This window comes from Macrotis lagotis, chromosome 1 (genome assembly GCF_037893015.1).
Source record: "Macrotis lagotis isolate mMagLag1 chromosome 1, bilby.v1.9.chrom.fasta, whole genome shotgun sequence".
In the NCBI taxonomy this organism is placed as follows: Eukaryota; Metazoa; Chordata; class Mammalia; order Peramelemorphia; family Peramelidae; genus Macrotis; species Macrotis lagotis.
The window spans coordinates 743,051-769,632 of NC_133658.1; the positions used below are offsets into that span (position 1 = coordinate 743,051).

At 53.5% G+C, this 26,582-nt stretch overlaps 1 protein-coding gene across 2 annotated transcripts in view; it reads right to left on the reverse strand.

Moving 5' to 3' along the window:
- Nucleotides 1–1,193: 1,193 nt before the first annotated feature.
- KLHL29 (kelch like family member 29) overlaps nucleotides 1,194–26,582 on the reverse strand; it is a 159,343-nt gene continuing 133,954 nt past the window's right edge. For both annotated transcript variants that reach the window (XM_074194803.1, XM_074194812.1), the window contains 9 exons: nucleotides 25,248–25,386; nucleotides 15,940–16,136; nucleotides 15,056–15,315; nucleotides 8,275–8,473; nucleotides 7,866–8,048; nucleotides 7,434–7,614; nucleotides 2,277–2,470; nucleotides 1,948–2,092; nucleotides 1,194–1,377 (listed from right to left, as the gene is read on the reverse strand). In XM_074194803.1, the coding sequence (XP_074050904.1) occupies nucleotides 1,194–1,377; nucleotides 1,948–2,092; nucleotides 2,277–2,470; nucleotides 7,434–7,614; nucleotides 7,866–8,048; nucleotides 8,275–8,473; nucleotides 15,056–15,315; nucleotides 15,940–16,136; nucleotides 25,248–25,386 (1,682 nt within the window). The remainder of the gene's footprint in view (nucleotides 1,378–1,947; nucleotides 2,093–2,276; nucleotides 2,471–7,433; nucleotides 7,615–7,865; nucleotides 8,049–8,274; nucleotides 8,474–15,055; nucleotides 15,316–15,939; nucleotides 16,137–25,247; nucleotides 25,387–26,582) is intronic.

Sequence of the window (26,582 nt, forward strand, 5' to 3'; positions counted from 1 at the left end):
CTGGGCTGCTAATTGGAAAGCCCTGAATTCAGCTCCAGACTTAAGGCATTTCCTAGCTAGGTGATTGGGAAGACCACACCTCTCTCAACGTCACTGTGAGGATCAGATGGACCCCTGGTAAAGCACTTTGCCCGTCTCCTCGCGTGCCCAGGGCTGAGCCCTGAGGGGGGGACTGGGCCGAACGACCCCCCCCTCCTTGGAACTAAGATCTCCCCCGGGCTGTGGTCGGTGACCTGGTCTCCACCCCGCAACTCCGTCGGGCACCTATTCCTGGCATCCCAGTGCCCGAGCCCTCCGAATCCGAGGGCAGGTAACGAGAGCCGGGAGCGCCCCGGTCTTCTCGGTGGGACTCTTCCTCCCCCGGCAGACCCCTTTTCATCACTTCTCGGAATTTGGGAGTAAGTTCCGGGGGCTCCGGTGGGCCTTGCGGAGGGCTGCGGACGAGCCCGGTTGCTTTGGGGAAGCCGGCCGCGATGCAGCGGGCGCAGCCAGAGCTGGGCCGACCGAGCCGGAGCTCCGGCACTTGCTCCCCGCGGGGTCCGTGCCTCAGTGTCCTCATCTACATGAGGGGTCGTTCTGGAGCTCTCCCCCGAGGGCCACCCCGGGGAGACCCTGGAAGCGCCCCCGGCCGGCGGGGCTTCGGCTTCTGGGCTCCGGAGGGCCGCGGTCGGGCCGCCCGGGGGGCGCGGAGCCCAAGAAGGTGCCAGGGCGCCGGGAGTCTAGGTCTATAAATAGATTTATTACGTATACCAAGAGCTAACCCATAAAGATCGCTATGTACAGTCCGGGGCCGGGGGGCCCGGGGCCGGGGGCGCGGGGCCGGGGGCCGGGGGGCGCGGGGCCGGGGGGCCCGGGGCCGGGCAGGCGGGGCGGGCGGGATTCATTGTGCTTATGACTTCAAATAAAAAAGAATAAATAATCTCCCACCTCGCTGCATAGCCGGATCCGGAGGTCCGAGGGGGCCGCCCCGAGACCCCGGCCCGGCCCGGGGCCCTCCCTATAGAGCTATCATATCAAAAATAATCTGCTGTGCCGGCCCCGCCCCGCCCCCAGCCCCGGGGCTGCGCGCGCACTCGGCCAGGCCGCGGCCAGGCCCCGCGCAGGCGCACACGCGGGCGGCCCCGCGGCCCGGAGCACGTGGCGCGGCGCGCAGGCGCCTCACGCGCGGCCCGGAGCACGTGGCGCGGCGGGCCTCAGCCGCTCTGGATGTACTTCTTGATGACGACGCAGCCGTGGCGGAACACGGGCCCGGGCATGTGCGGCAGCAGCGTCCACGTGTTGGTGCTGGGCTCGTAGGCCTCCATGTTGCCCAGCGCCGGGCCCTCGCTGCTGACGATGCCGCCCGTGGCGTAGATCCGGCCGTCCAGCACCACGGCGCTGCGGGGACGGGGGCGGGGCGTCAGGGGGCGTGGCGTCAGGGGGCGGAGGGGCGTGGCGTCAGGGGGCGTGGCGGAGGGACGGGGGCGTGGCGTCAGGGGGCGGGACGGGGGCGGGGCGTCAGGGGCGGAGGGGCGGAGCGTCAGGGGCGGGGCGGAGGGACGGGGGCGGGGCGTCAGGGGGCGGGACGGGGGCGGGGCGTCAGGGGGCGGGGAGTAGGGACGGGGGCGGGGCGTCAGGGGCGGGGCGTCAGGGGCGGAGGGGCGGGGCGTCAGGGGGCGGGGCGGAGGGACGGGGCGTGGCGTCAGGGGGCGGGGCGGAGGGCGTCAGGGGGCGGGGAGGGGACGTGGCGGAGGGCGTCAGGGGGCGGGGGCAGGGCGTCAGGGGCGGGGCGGAGGAACGGGGGCGTGGCGCCAGGGGCGGAGGGGCGGGGCGTCAGGGGGCGTGGCGGAGGGACGGGGGCGGGGCGTCAGGGGGCGGGGAGTAGGGACGGGGGCGGGGCGTCAGGGGCGGAGGGGCGGGGCGCCAGGGGCGTGGCCTCAGGGGGCGGGGGGCCGGCGGGGCGCTCACCTGCAGAACTGGCGGGAGTGGTTCATGTTGGGCCCCGCCTTGATGCTGCCCTTGTCGGGGTCGTAGATGGTGGTGGCGCGGGCGTAGGCGCCCCCCAGGATGAAGATGAAGCCGTTGAGGGTCACGGCCGGGGCGTACTTGTTGTCTGGGGGCGGAGGAGGGGCGCTGACTGCGGGGGAGGGTCCGGAGCGGGGCCCCCAGACTGCCCCCCGGGAGGGGCCCCCCAGACTGCCCCCCGGGAGGGTCCCCCCGACTGTCCCCCCCGGGAGGGGCCCCCCAGACTGCCCCGCGGGTCGGGCGCGCCCCCTCCCCCACGCCGCCCTGCTCACCGATCATGGGGGACTCGATGAAGCTCCAGGTGTCCGTCTGCGGGACGTAGGACTGCAGCACCCCGGCGGCCCTGCCGGCCTCGTTGACCCCTCCGAACACGTAGATCTTCCCCCCGCACACGGTGGCGGCGGCCGAGTGCACGGCCTTGGGGAGGGGGGCCACCGTCTCCCACTGGTTGGTGATGGTGTCGTACCTGGGCAGAGCACAGGGCCGGGGTCTCTGGGAAGGGCACCGCGGGGTCTGGTCCTGGGGGGGGGGCTCCGGGCTCCCTCCCAGCCCCCACCCCAGCACTTGCCTTTTGGGTCTCACCTGTCCGTCCCCCCCACCTTCCCTTGGGTCTCAGCTGGGTTTCTGCCGTCCCTCAGAGGCCTGGCTCTCCCACAGTGACGGGGTGCTTCACACAAGTGAACCCCGCAAAGATGAAACATGCCGTTGTTAGGGAATGCAGATTTGGGGGAGGGAAGAGGAGGAGGAGCCCATGGGGGCGGCAGAGACAGAGTTCAAGGTCTTGGACCGGGAGCACGAGGACCCCCAGCGGCTGCCCGACGCAGGCAGAGAAAAGTGACCTGCAGAGAGGGCCGAGCCCCGTGGGGGGGCCGCCATAGTGGCCCCGGTCTCTGCCTGTCCTGGGGATGGGGGAGATGGGAGGTCATGGAGTGACAGTGCAAGGGGCAGTCCTTGTCCGTAAAGTGAGCAGAAGCAGGCTCTTTGGAATGCAGGTTTCTTTGAAAATTCTTCACGTCGAATTTGCTTCACGCCAAGGTACAGGGAGAGGAGCCTCCATATTACATCTTGGAGAATGTCCACCTGACTCATTCTTTGAGAGTTTGAAGGTGGTTCCACAGAGTCTGTGGTTCACAGGAAGAGGGCACTGAGGGGACCGAGGGCACCGGCCTGAGAAACCACGCGTGGCCTCCTTGTCTGAGAGAAGAAACACTCAAGAACCCTCTGGGGAAAGCTCTCCCTGGTCTCCTGAAAGACGACTGGGGGGCTGCCATTCCAGAACCGAGGCAGGCTTAGCAGTTAGAGGGCTGGTCAAAGGGTCTCTCAGGCCGGGCGGCGTTTCCCACAGTGGAAGGACTGTAAATACCGACCTGTTTTATTCTTGCTTACGCTGTTAGTGACTAGGACACCAGTCACTTGGGTGTTTCACGTTTAGGAGATTCAGGGTTTTGAGACGTGCACATGGAATATAATGTATATTCTACACACAGTATCTTACATAGAGAGCTAAGAAAACTTAGGGGAAACAATTTCTATTTTGCTAAATGACAATAAGCTAGAATGATTAATCAAAAACCGAGAGATGTTGAATTTTTATAAACTGAGAAGACTATCAAAGTAAACGTGATGCCTTAGAGCCTAGGCTGAAAATAATGAAAATGGACTAATCCTAGGTAGAGAAGACAGGTGATCACCCCACACAGGCTCCATATAGAGGACATGATCTGAATATCCCTGCCAAAAGGAGTTTTTAAAAAGCAATTTTGGGAGAAAGGGGCATCAGAGAAAGGATGGGACAGATGTGGGGAGGAAGGGAGGGCTTGCAGAAAACAACAGAGAAGAGTGAACTGCTCGTCTTGACAGTTTTTTTTTTTTTATCTCCAGAAAGAAAATTGTTCTTTGGGCTAAAAGGGGAAGCACAGAAAGGGCTAATGGGGGCAGACTGGAGAGAAATAAGGAAAAAGAATGATAGCTTTACTATCACATGAAGCATTCCAATTGTGAATTTTAAAAATGCAGAGAAGCCATTCTGAGGCTTCTCCCCAATCACTAAGGGGTCCAGGACACAAAAGGTTTAAGAACCGCTGAGAGACTGGGGATGCCTGGTTGCCCTTGAAAAACCTGTGGGCTGAGATAGACTGGGAATGAGGGGAAGGGTTCCATTCAACAAATAGTAATGACTCCGTGTCAGCCTGGGAGGCAGGGTAGGACTGCTGGAGTGCCTCGGCAATAGCTCTTGAGGGTAGGGTCAGGTCCAAGAGGGAAAGCCAAGGGCCGGCAGAGGGGCTAGAGAATGAGGGGGAAGTGATGTGTGCTCAAGAAGAGTACGCCTAGATGCCAGGCATGTCCTGCCCTCAGGGACATGGAAGGCAGGGCAGAGCCAGGTAGGAGAGCCGAGTTTGGCTCCTTTCCAGCCACTGGATGATGCTCAGTATTTGTCACTGAGTGTAAGTTTTCAAAATGAGTAATCAACATTTTAGAAGATTAAAAACAGCCGATGAGAGCCGGGACAGGATGACAGATCCAGTTCGCTTTCCTCCCACACAGAGAATATTCTTTCCTCCATGTGTTTATTATTGGATGACAAATGGCCTTGAAGTTGGGCTTCATCAGAAAGCCAATGCTGCTGCTGGGTGCTCTGCTCAGACTAACAGCCATGTGGGAGGTGAGAGCCTAGGGACGTGGCTGTGGCTTGCAGCGAGTGTCACTGTTGCTGTGTGCTCTTGGGCATTCTGGGGCTTCTGGGCGAACCCCCTCAGTGCCCACCCTGAAGCTGGCCTTGCTAGTCTCATGCCGGGCTTGGACAAAGAGCCCATCTGGCTCAGAAGCTGAGCCCTTAGTACAAGAGCAGACACCCTCTATCCTGGAACTGATCTTCATCTTGCTTGTATGGAAGATTCCACACCATCACACACCTGATGACCTGAGAGAAGGTATACAGTGTACAGCGGGGTGGGAGAAAAGACCTCCCCCATCCCATAGGCATGTAGCCCTCCACCCAAGCTAGGAAGGATGCTCAGAACTTGGCAGAGGATGGGTACAGCCTGGCCTGGCCTCTGTTCTGTATGGAGAGAAATCCAGGCTTCAGCCTTTTTCCATCTCTATGGCAACTCTCTGCTGCCTTGGGTGACCGTAGGATCTGCAGATTTCCCTGGACATGCCATCCTCTTGGGTTGTGTGATGGTGGGAACAGTGCTAGATTTGGAAGCATAGGGTCTGGGCTCAAGACCTGGATTTGGGGGTTCTATGTGACTTCCCTAGGCCTCTCACTTTAGAAACTTCAGGGTTCTCCAGCTCTCATTTGAGCTCTTTTGTGGCATAGCACCACTATCACTTCTGTCTTAATTCTATTTTCATATTGCAGCCTATCAGCAAATCCATGGTGATGACCAGAGCTCTGGTAGAGGAGGTAGAATCATGTAGGACAGGGCTGTTTCTATGAAACAACAGAGAATATATTTTGATTTGCCATTTTGGTGAGAACTCTGTGGTAGCCTGGCTTCATTTACTAAAAGCATTCAGTAAACCCACAGGAGGTGGTGGCCACATTTTGGACTGGCCTGGGGATTCTAGGGCCCTTCTAGCTTTGTGACTCTGGATCAGTCGCCTGCCATTCTGCAGCTTTTGGCTCTTCTCTTTGTACTTCTCCGGAGTCCCAGGCTCCTCCTTTGCTAACTGCTTCTGCTCGAGTCTTCCTGCCATTTTGGCCCTGGCAACTGCAATTGGGAACCCACAAGGGTCTGAATCGAGTCAGTTGGATTCCCATCATCTTCAATATTTATTGAGAGGTGCTTGAAACTTTAGGTCTTTTTACTTTTCTCCCACTGTTTTGTCTGTATTGTGGTCTAGGTTTTAGCTGAGTTTTCTTGTTCTTGAAATCTTTGTGGTTGGAATCTTTCCCTCTGCCTCTGATAAGATTTGGGTGGACAGGCCTGACCCTAGCTGGGTGCCAGTGCCTTACCATCAAACCTGGGCGGGCCCATTGACCTCCTGCTTTTGTTCTCTGGCTAGGCTGAATCAGTGTCTGCTGTTTTTTGCCAGCTCAGAGGAAAGGGGGGAGAGAGAGAGAGAGAGAGAGAGAGAGAGAGAGAGAGAGAGAGAGAGAGAGAGAGAGAGAGAGAGAGAGAGAGAGAGAGAAAGAGAGACAGAGGGAGGGAGGTGTGTGTGTGTGTGTGTGTGTGTGTGTGTGTGTGTCTTGGGCAGAATTTCTGCATTGCTCCAGGCAGATCCTTAGCTTTCCCTCTTTCCTGCCCAGAGTTGGTTAGAGCTGAGTTCTAGTTTTCTGGTTCTTGATGCAACAAAATACTGTTGGGCAGTAAGGTCAGCAGGTGCCAGAGAACACCAGCTCGGGGGTCAAAGGGTGTGCCCTGGTGGGGGGAGGGTGCCATCAGCACTTGGGACCCTCTCTGTGGGGACTGGAGAAATGACTGGAAGACACAGATTGGATGGAGCAGTGCCCTCACTTCTTCATGCCTGCCCTACTGCCCCCACACCTTTTCAGGATTGTATAACCATGCGTTGCAGCCAGGCCTGACCTCCATCAGGTTTCCTGCCTCCTTGTGGGAGGGATCTGAAGGACACCAGAATCTGGGAAGGGCACGAGGCCTGAGGGGGCTAGTTCTCCAAGCCTGGGGGTTTCTTCTTGCCAGTTCAGTTGTTTTTCAGTCACAGCGGAGACCTCTATTTGGGCTTTCCTGGTAGAGATACTGGAGTAGTTTGCCATTGCCTTATCCACTTCATTTTACAGATGAGGAAACTGAGGCCAACAGTGTGACATAAACTTAGTGTCTGAGGACAGATTTAAACTCATGAGGATGAGTCAGCCTAGCTCTGGACCTGGCACTCTGGGCACCTAGCCACTCTACCAAGTCTCAGGCCAAGCTCTAGGGAGGACAGCCTGGTTGGGAACTGACCTCCCCATTTCAGAGATGGAACAGAAGCAGAGTGCCAACACAAGGGTCTCCTTCCACTAGGCTAATGGGGGATGGGACAGTGTAGCTGAGTCCCGCGTGGGTAGGGCTCAGGGAAGACCCTGGGCTTGGAAGAACTCCGGGTTCCCAAGAACCAGAGAGGAGGATGTGGTCCCCGGGGGATGCTGGGGAAGAGCCAGGCCAGACTGGTGGCCTGCAGAGTGATGGGGGGGGGCAGATGTGGTAAAGAGCTCAAAACAGCCACACTCCAGAGGTGATAAGGAGGGTTGGGGGTCACTGAAAGTTCTGTATGGGACCTGACCTTCAGGGCCCTTGCCCCCGGGGAGGCAGAATGGAACCCCCCACCTCCCGTCCTTGTGTGCTAGGCTCTTGCGAGGGTCTCCTGCTTCCCTGCCCAACATGCTACTGGCTGCTGGATCCCTTCTGAAGCCAGGATTTCTGTGTTCTCTGAACACTTCTAAGAGGCTGGGAGTCTGGACATCTGTCAGGTTGCCTCCTCACCTTTCCACATGATCCACATTGCCAGCCACACCAAGACCTCCTAGGGTGTAAATCTTGCCATCATACACCAGGCTGTTGTGCCGGCATCGGGGGACTGTCATCCTGGAGACCAGGTTCCAGTTGTCAAGCAGGGACATGTAACACCAGACATCGGCCAGAGTCACCCCTGACTCCATCCCACCTAGACCCCGCAGCAGAAGCCAAAGGGAGGCAAGTGTGAGCACGGTGACAAGGAGAGCAGGCCTTCCTCTGACTGTACCCCTAGCCCCTTGCTCTTGGGCAGGACTTATAGTCCCTGAGTGTCCTGATCTCTAACCCCATCCAGGAGTTTATGGACTGTCCCTGGATGCACCTCCCCCCACCCTGATTCATACTACCAAGCTTGGGACTCAGAAGGTGCCATCCCTGGATCCCTCAGCTTTAGGGCCTCACCAGAGAGGTAGACGTTGTCCCCAGCGCTGACAACACTGAAGAATTCTCGATCATAAAAGGGGAGGGCTGCCAAGGGGTACCACTTGTTGTTCTGTGGGTTCCAGCAGGTGACGGCAGCCAGTGACCGTTGGCTCATCCCTACCATCTGCCGACCCCCAACCAAGACAATGACCTCAGCCACACCTGCAAGGACATGGTTTCCCAGGGAGCCCATCAGTACACTCCCTGCGCTCCAGGATGACTCTACCCAACCCCAAAATATCGAACTGAATGCATATGTATGTAAGAGAGAGCCAGAGTCTGGTATGTACAGGTACGAGTGAGAAGCTTGCTGATCTCTTTGGCTAGAGTCAGCCTGCTCCAGTCCTAGGGTCCAGTCTCCCTGCCCAGCCCACCTCCTGGGCCATACCTGCTGAGAGTCGGGGCCTCGTGCGGGGTGTCTGCATCTCCTGGCGGGCATGTGGCAGCATGTGGTAACGCTTGGCCTCATTGACCAGGTCTCTGCAGGCCTCGGATGCCTTGATCAGCTCCTCGTTGTCCACCACATTGAGCAGGTAGCTGGGGTGGATGAAGGGTAGGCGCACAACGGCCAGCAGTTCCGGGGCATGCTAAGGTAGGGAGAGAGGTGGCCAGCTAGTCCCTGCTCTGGGAAAGCAAAGGAGCCAAGGAGGGTAGAGCCTTTCCCTGTCTCTGGGGGAGTGGTGGGGAAACTAAGTTGTATTGTTTGACCTTGCCCTATATGGCTGAGAGACCAGGTGATTTCTTTAATGCTTAAGTCACAACTTAGACTGTGTTAACCACTCACCTGGCCCCTGTGCTGGCGCCCTGAATCCCACAGGCTCTGGGAGAGGAGCAACTCTCCTCTGTCAGACTTTACAAACTTAATGCATTATTTGAGTTCTTGGTTTTGTTCTCTGCTGCCACAGTGTCAGGAATGAGGTCTCTGACGAGGGACCCAAGAGGTGAGACTGACACACCTCAAGACCCGGAGGGCAGGCTTGTCTTGTCTGAATGGGTGCTTTGTTAGAATTCTGTATAATGTGGGGGCCCCACCTTGACACAGGGAGTTTCTCAAGGTGGGCGCTCTTACTGACACATCAGGAGTCTTGGATGCAGCACCCAAAGGCTTTGGGAGCAGAGTTTGGCTAAGTTGTTTGGCCGGTAGACCTCTGACAGGTGACTGTGCCTGTTGATCACCTCGTTTTCTCTTCCTGTATTTCCCTGGACGCTCCCATGATTACTAGAGATGAGCCAGATACCAAGGACCATGCATACTATTTTTGTAAACTGGCAGCAGCTAGGCTGAGTGGATGGACTCTTCCCCCTTACTGATTCTGAGAAAGGAACCCTGGATAACATAGGACCCTGCATGATCCGAACTTGCTCTGGTTTCAACACACTCAGCCCTGTGAGTTCTACGAGCAACCATATTGAAGACAAGGATTGCTCATCCCCCACACTTGTCAGCTACCTCCCCTGCTGTGGGGGCAGCCACTCTGCTTGGGGTTGGGGACACAGACAAAAGTGAAGCAGCCCCTCTTCTAGAAGGGCTTCCGTACATGGGGTAGGTGCGGGGGGCTGAGTTTGGTCTTGATGAGCAGTGTGTCAGTGTAGGAGCTGGGCGAGGGAGCCAGTAGAGGGGCGGAAAGGCATTCTGGAGACACAAGTCCTTAAGAGCTTTGCCTCATCTCCGACTAGGCCCTCCTGGTGCTTTGGTGCTGGTGAGAGAGCAGATGAGGCCATAAGGGAGGGCCCTCAGGCCCAACCCACAGACTCAGAAGCCTGACAACAGCTGTGCCCTTGTGAGCTCAGTCAATCCATCTTGGAGGTTCTAGAAATACAGGGAACCTTTAAGCCCCAAACCTAGGGGTGGCTCATCCAGCAGTCTGCCCTCATAGTGTTGGGAGAGCACGTCTCTTCTTGCCACCTTTTCAAGGTAGAAGCTAATTAATGTTAATTGAACAAATGAAACTGGAGTGCTAACTGGGGGGGGGGGGATTACACCAAACCAGGGATTCAAGACAAAATCATTAGAGAAGAGACCCCTCAAACCCTCAGGGGCACAATGCCTGAGGGGAGATGTCTGGGCTGGAGCAAGATCAGAGAGTAATTCCTACAACCACAGGGAGATCACAGATTTATGTATAAGTATGTACATAATTTTTAAAAAAATGAATGCATTGTTGAATGCATTGTTTTGAGGAGCTGAAGGGGTCTAGAAAGCCTGTATGGAGGGAGATGCCTGAGCAGAGCTTTGGGAAAAAACTCTGACAGGAAGAGGTGAGGAGAGGACCTTCCAGGCATGGAAAGCCGGCTTAAGTGGGAGAGGGAATGACAAGAAGGCCAACGTGGTCAGATCACAAACAGGGGAAAAAAGTAAAGTGTAGGACGACTGGGAAGGTGGGAAGGGGCCAGGCTGAGGAGGCTGATAAACACCAAAGGTTTTTCCATCTGCCTTCTGGGTATCTCGAATCGGCTGAGACCCAGGACCGGCCCAGGCCTGGAGGTGAAGACCGGGTCTGTCAGTTTCACCTCCGGGGTCTGTCAGTTTCGCATCTCTGTCAGTTTCACTTCCGGGGTCTGTCAGTTTCGCATCTCTTGTCAGTTTCACCTCCGGGGTCTGTCAGTTTCGCATCTCTGTCAGTTTCACTTCCGGTCAATTCTGCCCCGCCTCCGGTCGCTTTCCTCCCAAGTTCATTTCAGCACTGACCACGCCCCTTCTCGCTCTGGCCCCGCCCCCACCAGGCCAGGCCCTCATCCCCTCACATCTGGACTACCAGAATAAGCTGCCTGAAGTCTCCACCACTCCAGACCATTCAGTCATTCAGTCACCGAAGTGATTTTCCTAAGACCCAGATCTGTTCTATAAACTCCAGTGGCATCTCTCTAAGTTTTATCCTATATTTTTTAAAAAAGAAAATTTGTTTCTGATGGATCATTTCATCTTTCAGAAGGGGGAATAAGCAGTAAGAGTCACTGCTATTTTAGACATGATAAAATAGGGAGAGGAAAGAGACACTTTCGTGGTGGTGGTAAGAAAGCAAGGAAAAGCCAGATAGCCTGACACCCACCCTAGAGTCGGAAGAGATGATTTCAGGGAGTATCAGAGAGAGAGAGAGAGAGAGAGAGAGAGAGAGAGAGAGAGAGAGAGAGAGAAACACCTGACCTTGGACTAGGGTATGCATTCTAGAGTATGACATGGTCGCAACTGAATCCAAAGAGGAAGGATTGAGAAAGGGGATCTTCAAAGTGCAAAGGAGACACACAGGGAACTAATCAGAAACCTCATATTTGTGAGATGGAAGCAGGGGCAGGTGGAAGAAGCTGAAAGCAGGGTTCATTCAGCCTTAGAAGAATCCTGCCAGGATTACCAGTGCTCTGAAAGAGCCGCTGCCAAAGAAGGAGGCTGAGGACAATATGGGGGTCAAAGGGGAGGTCGAAAACAAGAAGACTATTGTGCAGGGTATATGGGAGGGTTGGACGTGATTCAGATGCAGTTTTGTTTCCTTTTTCCCTAGTAAGGTGCATGATCTTCAGACTGGGAAGCACAAAATGTTGGGTCAACAGAGAATCAAAATTTTGTCCATGCTCAGAGAATCAAAATGATATCTCTGTGTTGGAGCCAATGTACAACATGGTCTGTTTTGTCCAGACCAATATGAACACAAAAGGCTCTACCACAGGTCAGGCACAAATAGTCCATGTGGACATTTGAGTGGATTCTTTAAATTTGTGCATCTCACATTTCTTTTGAGTTACTGCAATTCTTTGCTCATAGAGCACTGTTCCTTCTCTGATAAGGGCACAGCATTCTGGGCCATCCTGTGCCAGCATCTCCCATATCTCAAAGTCAATTCCAAAATTCTTCAGTGTTCCTGTATCACTCCTCATGCATTTTCCCTGTGTGAGTTCTCTGTGAAAAAGTCTTTTAGTCAAGTGTACATTTGACATCAGAACAAAATGGCCAGCCCGTCAGAGTTGTACTCTCTGAAGTAGACCATGAATGCTTGGCAGTTTAGCTTGAGAGAGGATGAAAATGGCATCAAGCTATGGATGATGAAATGATGACTTAGGTCAAAATGAGCACAAGCAGTAGAGAACTGATCCATGCTCAATGGCATCTCAGTCTCAGAGGCTGCATCAAGGGCACATCATCTGAAAAAAGTCACACACCAACTCTCCCTCCACTTTCTTCTTTTCAAGTTAAAGAATTTGAACCACTGAAGTAGTTGACCTGGATGCCATGTTCATCCTCAACAAAGGGTCTGACAACATGGCTAAAAACATCATGTTAAAAAGTATGGTAGCAAATATCCAATCTTGCTTCTCTCCACTGATGACTGGGAATGTTATCCGCTACCCAGAACTTGTGTGAGCACATCATGGTTTAAATTGATGTACAATGCTGATGAACTTCTCTTGGCAACCACATTTTGCAATCATCTTCTATGGATCCTCATGATTGATGGCATCACAGGCTTTGGTCAGATCTACAAATGTAGCCAGAACTCTGTTCTGCTCTGACATTTCTCCTGGAGTTGTTGGGCAGCAAACATCACATTGATTGCTCCTCGACCCTTTCCAAAGTCACATTGGCTCTCAGGTAGTTGATCACTTTCCAGGAGAAGGAAAAGCTTATTGAGGACTCTGGCAAGAATCTTGACAGCAATGATTAAGACAGAAACACCCCTATGACTGTCATAGAATAATCTATGGACACCATAGAGATGGACAATTGAGACATCTTTGAACTCCTGGGGGATAACTTCCTTATGCCATATAACTTGCAAATTTTCAGTCAGCTTTTGTATGAGTAATGGATCCCTCCCTGGTGAATCTCAGCTGGTGTAGAATCAATGCCAGGCATTTTGCCACATAAGAGAAACCTAATGGCATTCAAAAACCTTCTTCAGGGGAGGTTAGGTGGCGCAGTGGATAGATCACTGGCCCTGGAGTCAGTCCCGGCCTCAGACACTTAATAATTACCTAGCTGTGTGGCCTTGGGCAAGTCACTTAACCCCATTTGCCTTGCAAAAACAAAACAAAACAAAACAAAAATCTTCAGTTGGAAATTTGTCTAGAGAGGGATTGACTTCAGCTAGAGATAAATAGTCAATGGCTTTAGCATTGATTGATGACAGTCTTTTGAGAACACTATGGAAGTATTCAGCTCTCTCAGTGAGTATATCCTTTTCCCTAAACAATGTGACTCCATCTGCACTGAATAGCTGAGATAGACCAGAGACCTTTTGTCTATAAGCCTTTAAGGAATCATGAAAGGGCTTTGTATTGTTACTATCAGCTTAAAACTTAATTTCATGTGCCTTCTTACTAAGCCAAGAATCTTGCATCTCTCTAAGCCTTGCTGGCACTTTACTTTTTTTTTCAAATAATATTTTATTTTTTCCAATGACATGTAGACAATTTTTAACAAGCATTAAAAAAAAAAATTAGTTTCTAAATTTTCACCCTCTCCCCTCCTTAAAATGGTGAGCAATTTGGATACAGGTTATATATTGCACTTTGCTTTTGATGGAATTAAATGCTGCCTTCTTAGAAATGGATAAATTGTCCTGTGGAATTCTCATTTTTCATTTAGCAGCTTCTGACTTTCCCCATCATTTTCACCAAACTAATCTTGATGTTTGTGAGTGTTCTGACCCAGATGAGCAAATGCAGTTCTGTACACCAAACTTCTGAAAGCTGCCCACTCCTTTTCTGCTCCATGGTTGCCAGCTGTGTGTTGTTTTTCCTCCATGTTGGCAACAAACTGTTTCCACTCAGTGAATGGAAATACCATGGAGAGAGCCCCTACTTACCCTCAAGAAACTGGGGGTCCAGTGCAGTCATGGGGTGATGGGGATAAAGTCTTCTTCCCTGAATATAACTCATTTGATCCTCATAACAAACCTTGGAAGTTGAGGCAATCATTACCCAAGTTTTACAGATGGGGAAATTGAGGCATACAGCATACTTGCCCAAAGTCATCTAGCAAAAAAGTATTGGAGGTTGGATCAGATCCCAGGCCTCTCTGTTTCCAGTTCCAAAGCTTGACCTTCCTTTGATCATTCTCTTTCTGTTCTTAGAGCTCGATTCCTGGCTCACAGACTTCCTCTCCTTCCCAATCCCCAAGACTGGGGACAACCTCACCCCAGATTTCTGTGGACATCGAGCCTCTCAAGAGTTGACAAAAAGTAATGTGGCACCAAGGACTAGGGAAGCCCCCTGCCCTGGTCAGATCACCCCAGAATGACCCTGTTCAGTTCTGCATCTGAGGTTAGAAGGACAGAGATAAGCCAGAAAAGTATCTAGAGAAGAGCAGCCAGTGTGGGAAAGGTCTACAAGACCATGGCATAGGAATTGGTTGGAGGAATTGGGGCTGTTTGGACAGGAGGAGAGAAGATTCAGAGGACATATGAGGCTTGTCTTCAAGAATTGGAACAGCTTTCTGTGGGGGGGGGAGGGAAGCAAGATTGGGGGAAAAATGTAAAACTCAATATCTTTAATAAAAAATAAATTTAAATTTAAAAAAAAGAATTGGAACAGCTGCTGTCCTTGACCCTGGGAAGCAGAGCCAGAAACAATAGGGGAGAGAGGCATGGCTGGGTATAGACGGCTCTCATTGAGGGTTCAAGAGGAAAGGGAATGAGCCCAGGCTTGGGGAGGGCATATAGAGGTAATTCTTGGATTCTGAGTTTTAATACCTGCACACACAGGTCATGGTCAAAGCACATTACCCAGGGATGAGTCACAGGGGTCACCTCATCCAGCCCCTCTGCCTCCAGCAGCCTATGTGGTCTTGGGTGTCCTATCAACTTCTCAATCAGAGTTAGGAGATGATGTGCTGATACTGGGTCCTTCAATTGCAGCTGATGGTCCTGGTGGCCTTAGACTTCAGTTCATTGTTCTGGTGCTCAGTCACTCTTCAATTGATGGTCCTGGTGCCCTTAACCTTCAGCTGGTAGTCCTGGTGCTCAGTCAGCCTTCAGCTGGTGGTCCTGGTGTCCTTATCTTCAGCTGGTGGTCCTGGCATTCTCAGTCAGTCTCCATCTGGTGATCCTGATGCTTTTGTTCCCATCCCCCCACCCAAAGTGGCATCTCCATCCCCCACCCTTGGCTGCTAGGCTGTCAGCGTCAGCTCCTGGATGCTACCTTGCCTCCTCCCTATCACATTCTTTGCCTGGCCTCACCTGCGCTCTGGATGCAGGGTCCTTCTTGATCCACTTCATCACAGTCTCATAGACGAGTTCCTCTGCCTTGGTGTTCAGGCTGTCATTGGACACATAGGCGATGAAGTCGTCCTTGGAGATATTCAGAATCTCCTCCTGGGTGGCCACCTCTGGGAAGATTTGCAGTGCGAAGGCCTTCGCCATATGGTACAGCTCGCTGCATTTCATTGCCTCAGCCATGGCCAGCACCCCCAGGCAGTTGCCTGGGGTCAGCTGCTTCTCTGCAGGGTAGAAGAGGATCTGGTCACTCTATTGACTCGGTAGCACCCTCTCCCTCCTTGCCTCTCCTCTGAAGAGACCTTCTCTGGCTCAGGCTCCACCTTCTTAGTGGAGAAAGGGATAGAACTGGGGCAACTCTGGAAAACTGGGGGTCTCCCTGCTCTTCTCATCACTGCTGGCTCCTGGGTTGGCTCTGAAGGAACCAGAAGACATGGTCAAGGGACCAGCTAGTGTGGAACTTGGGATGTTTTGGGGCCAAGGCTCAGAGACTCAGATTATGGCTGTTTTAGGGGTCAGGAAGGGTCAAACTTTGACTAGGCTGATGTAAAGATTAGGGAATCCGCTTGTGGCTGGGTTGGGGGTCAGAAGGGTCAGTGTGTGACTGATTAGGGGGTCACAGAGGACAGTGTACGGCTAAGTTAGGGGGTCATAAAGATCATTCTGTGTTGGACTTAGGGGTCAGAGGGTCAGTGTTACTGGGTTAGGGGGTCAGAGGGGTCAGTCTGTAGCTGGGTTGGGATAAGGATTTGTTCCATGGTAGGGTCAGGACCCCTGCCCTGTGGTGTCCACTCCCTCGTTTCCCCCTGGGGTTCCAGGAAGCCCAATCTCCCTGGGTCATAGCTCACCAAGGAAGGACACGCAGACTTTGCAGAAGGTATGGAACTGGAACTTGCTGGCGGCCTCCAGCAGCGTCTTGGCATTGGCGGCATCGATGGTCAGCGAGCCCGTGTAGACAAATTCGAGAAGCAGCTCCAGCACGTCAGCTCGGAGGTCGGGCAGGCTAAGTTCCAGCTTGTCCCGGCTGTCGCGCTCCCGGGGAGACCTAGGCATAGCAGACCAGAGCCTTCTCAGCCCCCCAGCCCTAGCCGTGCCCCCCGCTCCCCAGCGGGGTGAGGCCTCACTGCCTTCCCTTCCAGCCTCAGTCACGTGCTTCTCTTGGGGGGATCAGAAAGCATGGCACCCCTGACCCCAGGGACCCAGCTCCGCATCTGCAAGAGAAGAGCGTGCCCCGGAGGGTGCCCGAGGGGCAGCGGAAAGCCCTGGTGGGTGCTAGTCGGCTTTTCATGCAAAAAAGGGTGCGAACCAAAAAGGATGAGTCACACGGATGGAGATGAGGGGAGGGGGCTCCCAAGGGAAACAATAGACTTTGGGCCCCCGCCCTCAGGCAGGGCAGCGGTCCCTAGCTGCAGACCCTCTCTGTCTTCCGCGGAGGCGGAGGTGAATGTGGATGGGAGGCGGCAGCAAGATGGGGGCAAGAGAGGCGGGAGAGGCCTGTGAGGACCCCCTCAGCCAGGGGCCGCTGCCCAGGCCTTCCTATCTGGCCCGGCCCCAAAACGTATTGTTCCCTATTGGGCACAGCAAAGGAAGCCCTTCATGGGATTGCTTGGAAACGGAAGACAAGACGAGATTGACGGACAGAATGGTTAGAGCTGGGAAGGGCAGGGGGAGCGACCCTCTCCCTCCGTCACAGGCAGCCAGCAGCCATCCTTCCAGCGGGGCCTCGTCTGGGGGCGCGGGGTAGCGCCTGGGCCTGTGTGGGAGCTCGTGCTGGTGAACCTGGGGGGATGCTGGGAGAGGGGGCATGGGGATGGGGGAGGGAGGTCTGCCAGGTTTCGAGGGACAGACAGCGGGACGGGGCATGCCGCCCCAGGGGCCTAGCAGGCACCGGCACCATCCCTAGAGAGGACCTAAAGACAGAAACAAAAGAAAACCCCCGCCCCTACCAAGCCAGTGAGGTCGGTGACTTGCCGTTAGGAGTAGGAAGCAAAGATGAGGTGGATTAGGAGACGGGGGAGTCCTCAGGAACAACCGGCTCTCCCTCCCTCCCAGAGCCCATCAGGTCGAACCGGCAGCTGCTCGGGGCAGGCCACAGTTGTTCTTTGCCCTCTTGGTAGGGCAAGGAAAGGGAGAACTTGGTAGGGACTCGCCTAGCCGCAGTGCTGGGAAAAGGTGGGGTCCCCATTCCCAGGCAAGGTTTGCAGCTTCACCGGCACCCTGCCGCCCAGTGGTCACTCATCCCTGAGCTGGTCGTTGGGGGCAGGGTCCCAAGGTGGACGGCATCGGGTCATCTGCTGACTAGGATGAGGCAGAATGATCAGAGGGGGCTCTGGCCATTGTTGGGCCAGAGTTGAGTGATGACCCCAGCTCCTGTCCCAAGGCCTCCCTGGGGGAGGAAGAAGGTTTGGAGGTTCTCTCTCAGATCTCTGGGCATGGCGGTAACAGGGCATCTCCCCCCCTCCCTGTTGCCCTCTTCCAGGCCTCTCCACTCCCACCCCAGGGCTGCGCTGGCTTTCTTGTGGTGACCCTCCCCAGCTGTGCCCACTTGCCACACTATGAATTCATGGTGCTTTTCCCAAAGACTCTCTCCCCACTGGGGAGCAAATGGTTACAATCACAGAATCCCAAAGACAGAAGGAATCAGTGGAGGCGGTCTAGAACAGAGAAACTCAAAACCTCATGAAATGATTCATCCTCCTCATGTCCCAAGCGTGGTCCCACTTTCCCTATAACCTTAATTTCTGCTCAGAGGCTTCAAGGTGAAGAAAGAGAGGAAAGGGCCGGATTGCCCCCCGAACTGCCGAGTCCCATCCATGGGGCCCCCCCAGAGCTAGATCTGGCCAGCCCCCCCAAAGTCCAGGGAGGTGTCCTGAGTGCCAGGACAGGCAGAGAGCCTGATCTCTGCTTGGCTTCATGCAGCTTCTCTTCCGGGATGACCAGAGCGCAGGCTGAGGAGAGGTGTCCCAGGAAGGGGGAAGGAGAGGTGACTCCATTTTCAAAGAAAGGGAAAAAACTTCAGTGAGATTGTATTGATTTCCTTGAAAAGAAATCCGGATCATACGATTAAAGGGATGGTTCATGGACCTCTGGAAAAGGAAGCAGTGAGCAGAGAACCAACTAAACTTTAGCCCTGGAGGCAGCAAATGGCGCCACAGTGCCTACAGTACCAGGTCTAGTATGGGGTCATGAGTTCAAATCTAACCTCATACCCATCCTTGCTGTGTGACCTTGGGCAAGTCACCTAACCTCTCCCCCAGGTTCCTCATGGATAAAAAGGAGACATTTTGCTTCCCAGGAAGTACATTCCCAAAATGCTTCCCAGGATTGTGAGGTTATATTTGAAAAGCACTTTGCAAACTTTAGTGTGCTATGTAATAATGCCTATTAATTGTGATTGCCATATTGACCAGAACAGGTTAATATTATCATTGGTCAAGTCATTCCGAACTCATTGGCTTTTGGTTAATGGGTTTGTTTTTCAGGGTTCTTTCACAGACGAAGAATTTCTGGGTGAAAGATAATAGGGTTTAGAACTTTTTAAGATCCTCCTTTTACCCAGGAGGAAATCGAGGTCTATAGAAGGGAAAAGATTTGGCGAGGGTCTCCTAAAGCACCTGTGGGCTCCTCTCCCAACCCTCTTGGGAACAAAATGGAAAGCCTGGGTCAGAAGTGGCTTAAAGATCAGGTCCAAAGAATCCTAGTCGAGGAACTGAGGTCTCCTCTGGATGGTGGTCTCCAGGGAAGTGTCACAGGGGGTATCCAAGCAGATTCAGACAATCCAGCTCTGGGGGCAGGAAGCGGTCAAAGGACATGTCTAGGACTGTGAAGGGACTGTCACTTGTGCTCTGTCTTGATCAGACCAGACCTATCCAGAGCACCTCTAGGAGAGGGGATTAATAGGGTGGGGTGCAGGAGGGAAGACCCTGAGGCCCAGACACAGGAGGGGGAACCCCATGACCAAATGGACCAGGTAGGGGGAGAGAGAGTAATGAGGCATCCTGTCCAGCCTGGGAGGTAGTGAGCTCCCGGTCCCTAGAGATTTAGCAAGGGGCTCTTCTTGGCCAGAGGAGGCACAGGTGGACATACAGAGGTCAGCGGAGAAGGACAGGAGGGCAGGTGGCTATGAAAGTGACCTCAGACGGTGAGCATAGTCACACAGATATTACATGGCTTTCATTGAACTGGACCTCATGACTCTGCCCAGGTCCTGGGGTGAATGCTTAGCTGGTGGGGCCTCTTTAGATGGGGTAAGCCTTGGACGAACTGGATAATGCAGGACGTTCTGCACTGGGCCCTGCATCACTCCACAGGGGCAACAGACGTCTCCATTCTTCCTTATGTCCTAGCAACCCCTCATTGCTTGTGACTCTCTCTGCAGGGCTACTCAGAAATCCCAGGGAGGCAGAGGATCTGCACATCTCAGGACCCTAAAGGTAGAGCCGAGATTAGAACGCCTGTCAGGTATACAGGGTCCAACCACCTGAGGGAATAGCTGGTGTTCACAGGTAGGGCTGACTTGCCCACTGGCTCATGGGTTTGATGTTTCCAGATGGGACGGGTTCAAATGACCTTGGGGTTGGACGCCTTGTGGCACATGTTGCATTCCCCATGACACGGGAAAAGACTGTCTCTTTCTCCTCTCTTTCTTTCTCTCTGTCTCTGGTTCTGTCTCTCCCCACCTACAGATTTCTTTCTCTGTATCTCTCAATCCCAAGCCAAGAAGGTCAACATAGTGTGTGACCTAACTCTAGGTAGGACCCTGGGCCAGAGTCCCACCAAGGGGACAGACCCTTGTGAGAAGAAACAGATACTTGGGCCCGAGGTCCCTCCCCTGTGATGTTAGGCAGTTTCCCCCAGGACGCCCTCTATGACCACCTCGGCTGCACCCATGACAGTGGGTCCTGGCGGCACAGAGACAGATGTCACCAGGTTTCCATCCTTGGAAGTTCTGACTCCACCATTCAATGCTTTCCTGATTCCTCAACTGCTTTTAGAAAACACCAAGTTATAAAAAACTTTTTCTTTTTTTGTTTGGGAAAGGTTGAATTCATTGTGTGGACACTAAAGATCATGTGAAATCAATAGACGTGTTTAATTAAATGGTATAGAGTTCCACAAAAACTTCAGTTCTTTTTAAAATGAACTCCCCATTTTGGGCCTTGGACAATCGGATCTTTATAAATATGTGTCTGCATATGCATGCTGACCTTCAGTGGGAAGGCATCTGACAGCCCTGGAACCCCCCTTCTTCATGGTCATTCAATTCCCCTCTGGATTGGGGGGGGCAGACCTCCACAGAAGCCTCCGACTTGCCAAGTCACCCTGTCTTATCCCTCCTGCACAAAAGATTCTTTGGCTCTCTGGTCATCTTTGTCATCTCTGAGTGTAGCTCAGGTCTCTAGCTGCTCTCTGACACTGAGCAGAGCAGAGAAGGGCTGCCCTGGTCTGGCCTTAAGGGCAGCCGGCCCAGTGTGACTTTTCCCCTTGGTGAACCTAGAATCTGGCAGTCCATCCGACCCATGCTTCTCTGCTTGAAAGTGTTGGAGCCACTCTTCGTCCTGCCCTGGGCCCTCCCACCCATCTATGACCTCACAGGCCACCCTCTGGGGCAGAGCTGCCTCTATTCAGTCCTTGGTTCTTCATGCCATCCTTGTTTTCTTGCCAAGTTTTAGAGTCTGGATCTAGTTCCCACCTGCCTCCTTCTTGGTTATTCCTTCCTTTGGGTCCAGTGACATGAATGAGTCCCAGAATAGAGAGAGGGAGCCCCCTTGAGACCCTGAAGCTGGGGTTCTAAGCTTTCAACAGAAAGCTAAGCAGCAGCTCCTCACCTCAGCACTGGCCTTCCTGGCCAGGAGAGTCTTCCCTGTCAAGGGGGAAGGGGGCTCCCTGAACCCCCAGGCAGCAGCTTGGTGCCTCATTTGCCTGACAAGGCTCTTGTGGGTGGACTCCCAGTTTGGAAGTTGGCTTCAGGGAGCCCAGACTCCTCAAGATAGCTCAGGGGTCTTGTCTAGAAGGGTCTAGAACCTCCTGCTCAGGGCTCCCAGCCTGTTTCATGGGGCTTGTTTGCCACATCCAAGCTGCTGACCACCTTCCATGTCCCTTACAGTACTCAGAATATTCAGTAATTCTGACTTGGGTCCTGGGTTCCACTGGAGACAAGAGCATCAAAGCAAGCAAACATCCACTGTTACCAGGGCTCTGTGCCAGCTCCTTTGGCATTAGATGAGCTCTTTCTTTGAAGCAAATCAACTTGTGCCTCATGAAACATGGATCTCATGGCAAGGTTCTGCCTGGAGGGTGGGGCTGGTCCTGAGTTTAGTCCTGGGACCATCTTTACCATTCAGACTTATTCTGACCTTCAGAATGGGGCCATGCTCCAGATTCTAGCTCTAAGATCAGGTAAAACTGCACATTCTCTCTGCAGGGGTCAAGCTCCTTTGCATTCTAGCTCCAGAACAGGGTTGAGCTCCACAGTTTGTCTCCAGGATGGAATCAAGTTCCATGTTCTATCTGCAGGGATGGACTGAGCTCCACATTCTCTCGAGGGATGGGGTTAAGTTCCTCCATGTTTTAGTTCCAGGACTGGATTAAACTCCACCTTCTATTTTCAGGGATAAGGCCAAGGTCCTTCATGATCTGGCTCCAGGATGGGGGTCAAGCTCCATCTTCTATCTGCAGGGATGGGACTAAACTCCTTCACATTGTCATTCTAGTAAGGGGTTGACCTCCACAATCTGGCTCTAAGATGGGTCTATCTGCAGGGATGGGCTGAACTCCACATTCCATCTTCAGAAGGGGGTAGACTCCACATTCTGTCTTCAGGATTAGATTGAACTCCACATTCTCACACCAGGGAGGGGTCAAACTCCTTCTCATTCTAGCTCCAGAAGGGGACTGAACTCCACAGGCTGGCTCCCCAATGGGACTGTGTTCCATGTTCTGGCTCCAAGAATAGGCTAAATTCCACATTCTCAATCCAAGAGGCGGTCAAGTTACATGGTCTATTTTCAGGGATGGGGCCAATCGCCTTCATGTTCTAGCTCCAAGATGGGGCTGAGCTCCACAGTCTGACTCCAGAATGGGGCTGAACTTCATGTTCTGTCTTCAGGAATGGGTTGAGCTCCATGTTCTAGCTCCATGTTCTAGCTCCAGGATGAATCAAACTCCATATTTCATCTTCAGAATGGAGCTGAATTCCACATTCTTGCTCCAGGATGGGGTCAGGTTCCAGGTTCTATCTTCAAGAACGGGTTAAGCTTTATGGTCTATCATTAAGGATGGGGCCAATCTCCTCCATGTTCTAGCTCTAGGATGGGACTGAGTTCCACAGTCTGGTTCCAGTCTGGGTCTGAGCTCCATGTTCTAGCTTCAGTGATGGGATAAACCCCACATTCTCACTCCAAGATGGGGTTAAGTTCTGTCTTCAAGGATGGGTTGAGCTCCATGGTCTATCTTCAGGGATGGGACCAAGTCCTAGCTCCAGGATGGGGCTGAGCTCCACATTCTAGCTCCAGGATGGGGTTGAGTTCCATGGTCTAGCTCCAGCCTTTATCCCCAGGGAACCTCTGGTTCTGTTTCCCAGCCTCTGGCTCTATTCAGCTTTTACTCTCTGCTCTAGCTAGACCACCTCACTCCCTGCTCTGACCACAGTCAGCTCACACTCTCCTCTGCTTCTTCTCTACACAGTCTCCTCTGTCAGAAATGCCTTCCTCTTGCCCCAGGCCTATTCAAGGTCTTCCTCCCTAGAAAACCTTCCCTGACTGCTCCAGCCCAGACTGCTGGGGTCTCTGTCTTCCAGGAGCTGTTGCCTCAGCTCCTCCTCAGGTCCTCAGGAAGAAGAGACCCAAGGTCCCAGGCACACAGTGACGAGGAGCCCTGGGAGACTTGGACCACTGTATCAGCAGGAAAGGAGGCTGAATGGGGCCTCTGGGAGGAATGACCCATGCCCACCAGAGTTCTGGTTTGATCTTTTCTAGTAAGTAGCCTCAGAACCACAACATTACCCTAGAAATGCCTTAGGGGCTATGTCTTCTTTTTCAGAGACTTCCGCCAGCCCCTAGAATCAGAGCCCCTCCAAGCTGGAAGGGATTCTGTATGTCATTGGGTCCATCAAGAAGAGGTGACATGCCCTGCAAAGCCAGTCCTGCCCCATCCCTCTGGCTTGGTCTCCATGCCTCCACTCTCTCCCTTCCTTGCTCTAGAACACACAATGGTTCTCTGGTGTCAGTCAGATCAAGTCCTTACCCTCCCCCTTGACTGACTCTGGGAGAATCCTGGACATTATTGGAGAGGAAGAGGAAGGTGGTGATGAGTGATTTCCTAAAGAATTGAAATGCAGTCTTAGGAGGAAGGAAAAGGAAATGGAGAGAGACTGAAGGGGAGGAGGGAAGTTCTGGCTCAAGGTCTTGCTGGCCCTTAAGCTCTGGTCTCCTCTTCAGAGCAGAATTTGTTACCATTGACTTCTAAGAGTCTCCTCCTCTCTTTCCTCTCCCTCATTTCTCAGCTTTAGAGCTTTGCCTAGTCTTGTTGACCTGTCCTCGGCAGTATCTGTTGTATCCAACTTGTGTCTTCTCTCCTCTCTCAGGGCCACCAGCCTCCACCAAGCCCTCACCATCCCTCACCCGGGTTGGTCTAATCTCCTGCCTACTGCCAGGTGTCCTTTATAGAGCTGTCGATTGAAGCTTTCTAAGGTCTGGCTCTGACCAAGTGCTCCAGGTGCTCAAGATGCTCTAGGGGACACCACCTGCCTCCGGGATCTAATACAGGCTGCTTTCTTTGGCCGTTAGGGTCTTGCAGTCTAAATTCAGGCCTCATTTCTAGTGCTTAGCACAAGGCCTAGCACACTGGAAGCCAGCCTCCCTTTCTCCCTCTTTTTCCCTTCCTTCCTTCCTTCCTTCCTTCCTTCCTTCCTTCCTTCCTTCCTTCCTTCCTTCCTTCCTTCTTTCCTTCCTTCCTCTCTCTCTCTTCCTCCCTCTCCCTCCTGCCCTTCCTCCCTCCTTAATGCAGCCCCCTGGAGTGCAAGAAGGAGTCCACTGCTGCCTGTGTTTCCCCTGGGTCAAGCACAACCTTGCACACAGTAGGAGCTGAATAGATGTTGGCTGATGTGGGAAGACTGGAGGGAAGGGATGGGGCGGGGAGGAGAGAAGGCCCAGCTCCAGCATTCCCCCCCAGTCACACAGCTCTGCCCCCTTCTGAAATGTGGATAATGCCACGGTGGAATGACATCAGAAGAAAATCACATCTATCCACAAGAAACAGCATTGGAGAGCATTAGGCTCAGGACACAACCGTGTGGAAAGTAGATACTGGCCAACGGGCTGTCCTGAAACAAAAGGCAGTCACTGGGACGTTAGCTGGAGGCTGACGTTAGTGGTTCTGGGCTCGGCGTCTGCTGGGAGGTGCTGCAAGGCAAGCGTCTGGTGGCATTAATGAGCTGACATCAGGTTGAGGGAGGGATGGGGCCCCTGCTACTCTAACTCACCCGGAGGACCCCAACTACCAGGACATGAAGGGCAGGAATTGAGAAGTCAACAGGTTGGAGAGAAACTGTTTGCATGCACGCAAGAGGGTCAGTCTGCTAGAATTCTCAGAAGACGGGCCAGAGGCAGAGGAAGAGCAGGTGGCACCGAGGGGGGGCTGGCCTGCATCCTGATGCTCAGTGGGGTGAGGGACTAGTGGGCAGACCTTGGTGCCAATTCTCTGACTCCCAGGCTGGGCTGAGGGACAAAGGTGTCACCAGCCCTTGGGACCTGGCCCAAAGTGTTTATGGGATGAGCAGCCCTGCGGGCCAGGGAAGAGGGAGAGAGTGGGTGAGTGGGAAGGAGTGAAGGTGGTGCCCCACTAATTGGGGTCTGGCCCTTTGGGTTTTGGGCTGCTTGGAGGCAGAGGAGGCTTTCCTTGGGCTGAACTAGGCAGAGTGGCACAAACTGCCCATTGGAGTCAGAGTCAGTCTGAACCTGAGTCTGAGTGAATGGTGGGAGATGCTGGGAGGGGATGGACTGGTGAGGGGTAGGGCCCCCGCGGAGGAGGCGGACCGCCTGGCTGCTGGCTCTGGGAGAGGAGAGTCACTCTTCGGGACCTGCAAGAGAGGGGGAGAAAAGCCACACAATGCGTCCTACAGAGGAGTAGACCAGATCGCGGCTGGAGGGGAGCAAACCTTTTGATCAGGTCCTTGAGATACAAGCTGCAGGAAGCTACCACATTTTGGTGGACTTCAAACACTTTGCCGTCAACAATAATTTTCAGGTCTGTGAACTCTTTCATTTTCCGCTGCTGGTTCAACTCCTTCAACATTTCTGCAGAACAGAGAAGACAGACAGGCCAGGTCCCATTAAGGAAAAGGGTCGGCGGCTGCATGGGGGACTTTGCTTCTGATTTTTGGGGTGGGGAATCGAAGTCAAGAAATCAGAAATACTGGACACTGTTTCTTGGCAAGACTGACTCAACACTGACGGTCAAAAGGAGTCACAGACAGAAGGTGTTGGACAAGCAGCAACAGAAGGAGCCGGGGAGCTGAGAGGTCACCCCCCCCCACCCAGAACCATCACTTTAAAGAAACAAAACAACAACAAACCACTTAAATTCAAAAAGATAAAAAAATCAGGTTTCCACACAGATAAATCAGAAACGTAGAGAAGGTGTTCATTTTCATGAATAGTTGAGCCAACAGCTACTCCCCACCCAACGTGGCAGCATTTCTCCCACCAGATGGGTATGATTGCGATGGGTTGGATACCTGGTCAAACATGGTGTGAGGATGCGATGGGGACTGGGCATGGTGCAAAGCCAGCATGGCTCGTGGGCGAGCATGGCAGAGGCATCTGGCAGCAGCCGGTGATGGCCTTTCCCCTATAGCCAAATCTACCAGTCACCCCCACCAGTAGCATCCCCAGTTTGTATGAAGTCCTGGGGCTCTCCTATATCTAGTCCTGTTCTCAAGGGCACCTAGGGCATGGAGTTGGGCCCTTTGGGGGGGGTTTAGTATCCTTGCTTCTGTAGCTTGAATGAGCCCCCAAAAACTGCAGGGGAGGAGTGGGAAGGAGACAGTGAAGGAGGAGAGGAGCGGGCAACAATACCTACCTTTCCCTGGCATGCACAGCCTAGACAAGGAAATATTTGCCTGTAGGTCTCTGGTGGAGGTGAGGATGTGGCCTAAGCCATCCCCCTCCTCTCAAACAAGTGGGAGAGGTCCTGTCTGGGAGGAGGATGGGAGGGAGGCTGGGCTGGTTCAGCCAGGACTACTGGCTGCAGCATTGCCACAAATGGCCAAACACCAAGAGTCCACAACCTTGTTCTTTCTCACCTCCCCAGGGGAGTCAATCAAGCCTCACAGGATCAGGTTTGCATTAGACCTTCACCTTTCTAGGTAGGCCCTCCCAACCCCTCACCTGGACCATTGTGTAAACCTCCTCATTGGTGCCTCCAGTCTCTCTATTCATCATCCACAGGTTACCCTACGCTAAGTCTCATTTCCTCACTTCCTCACTCCAAA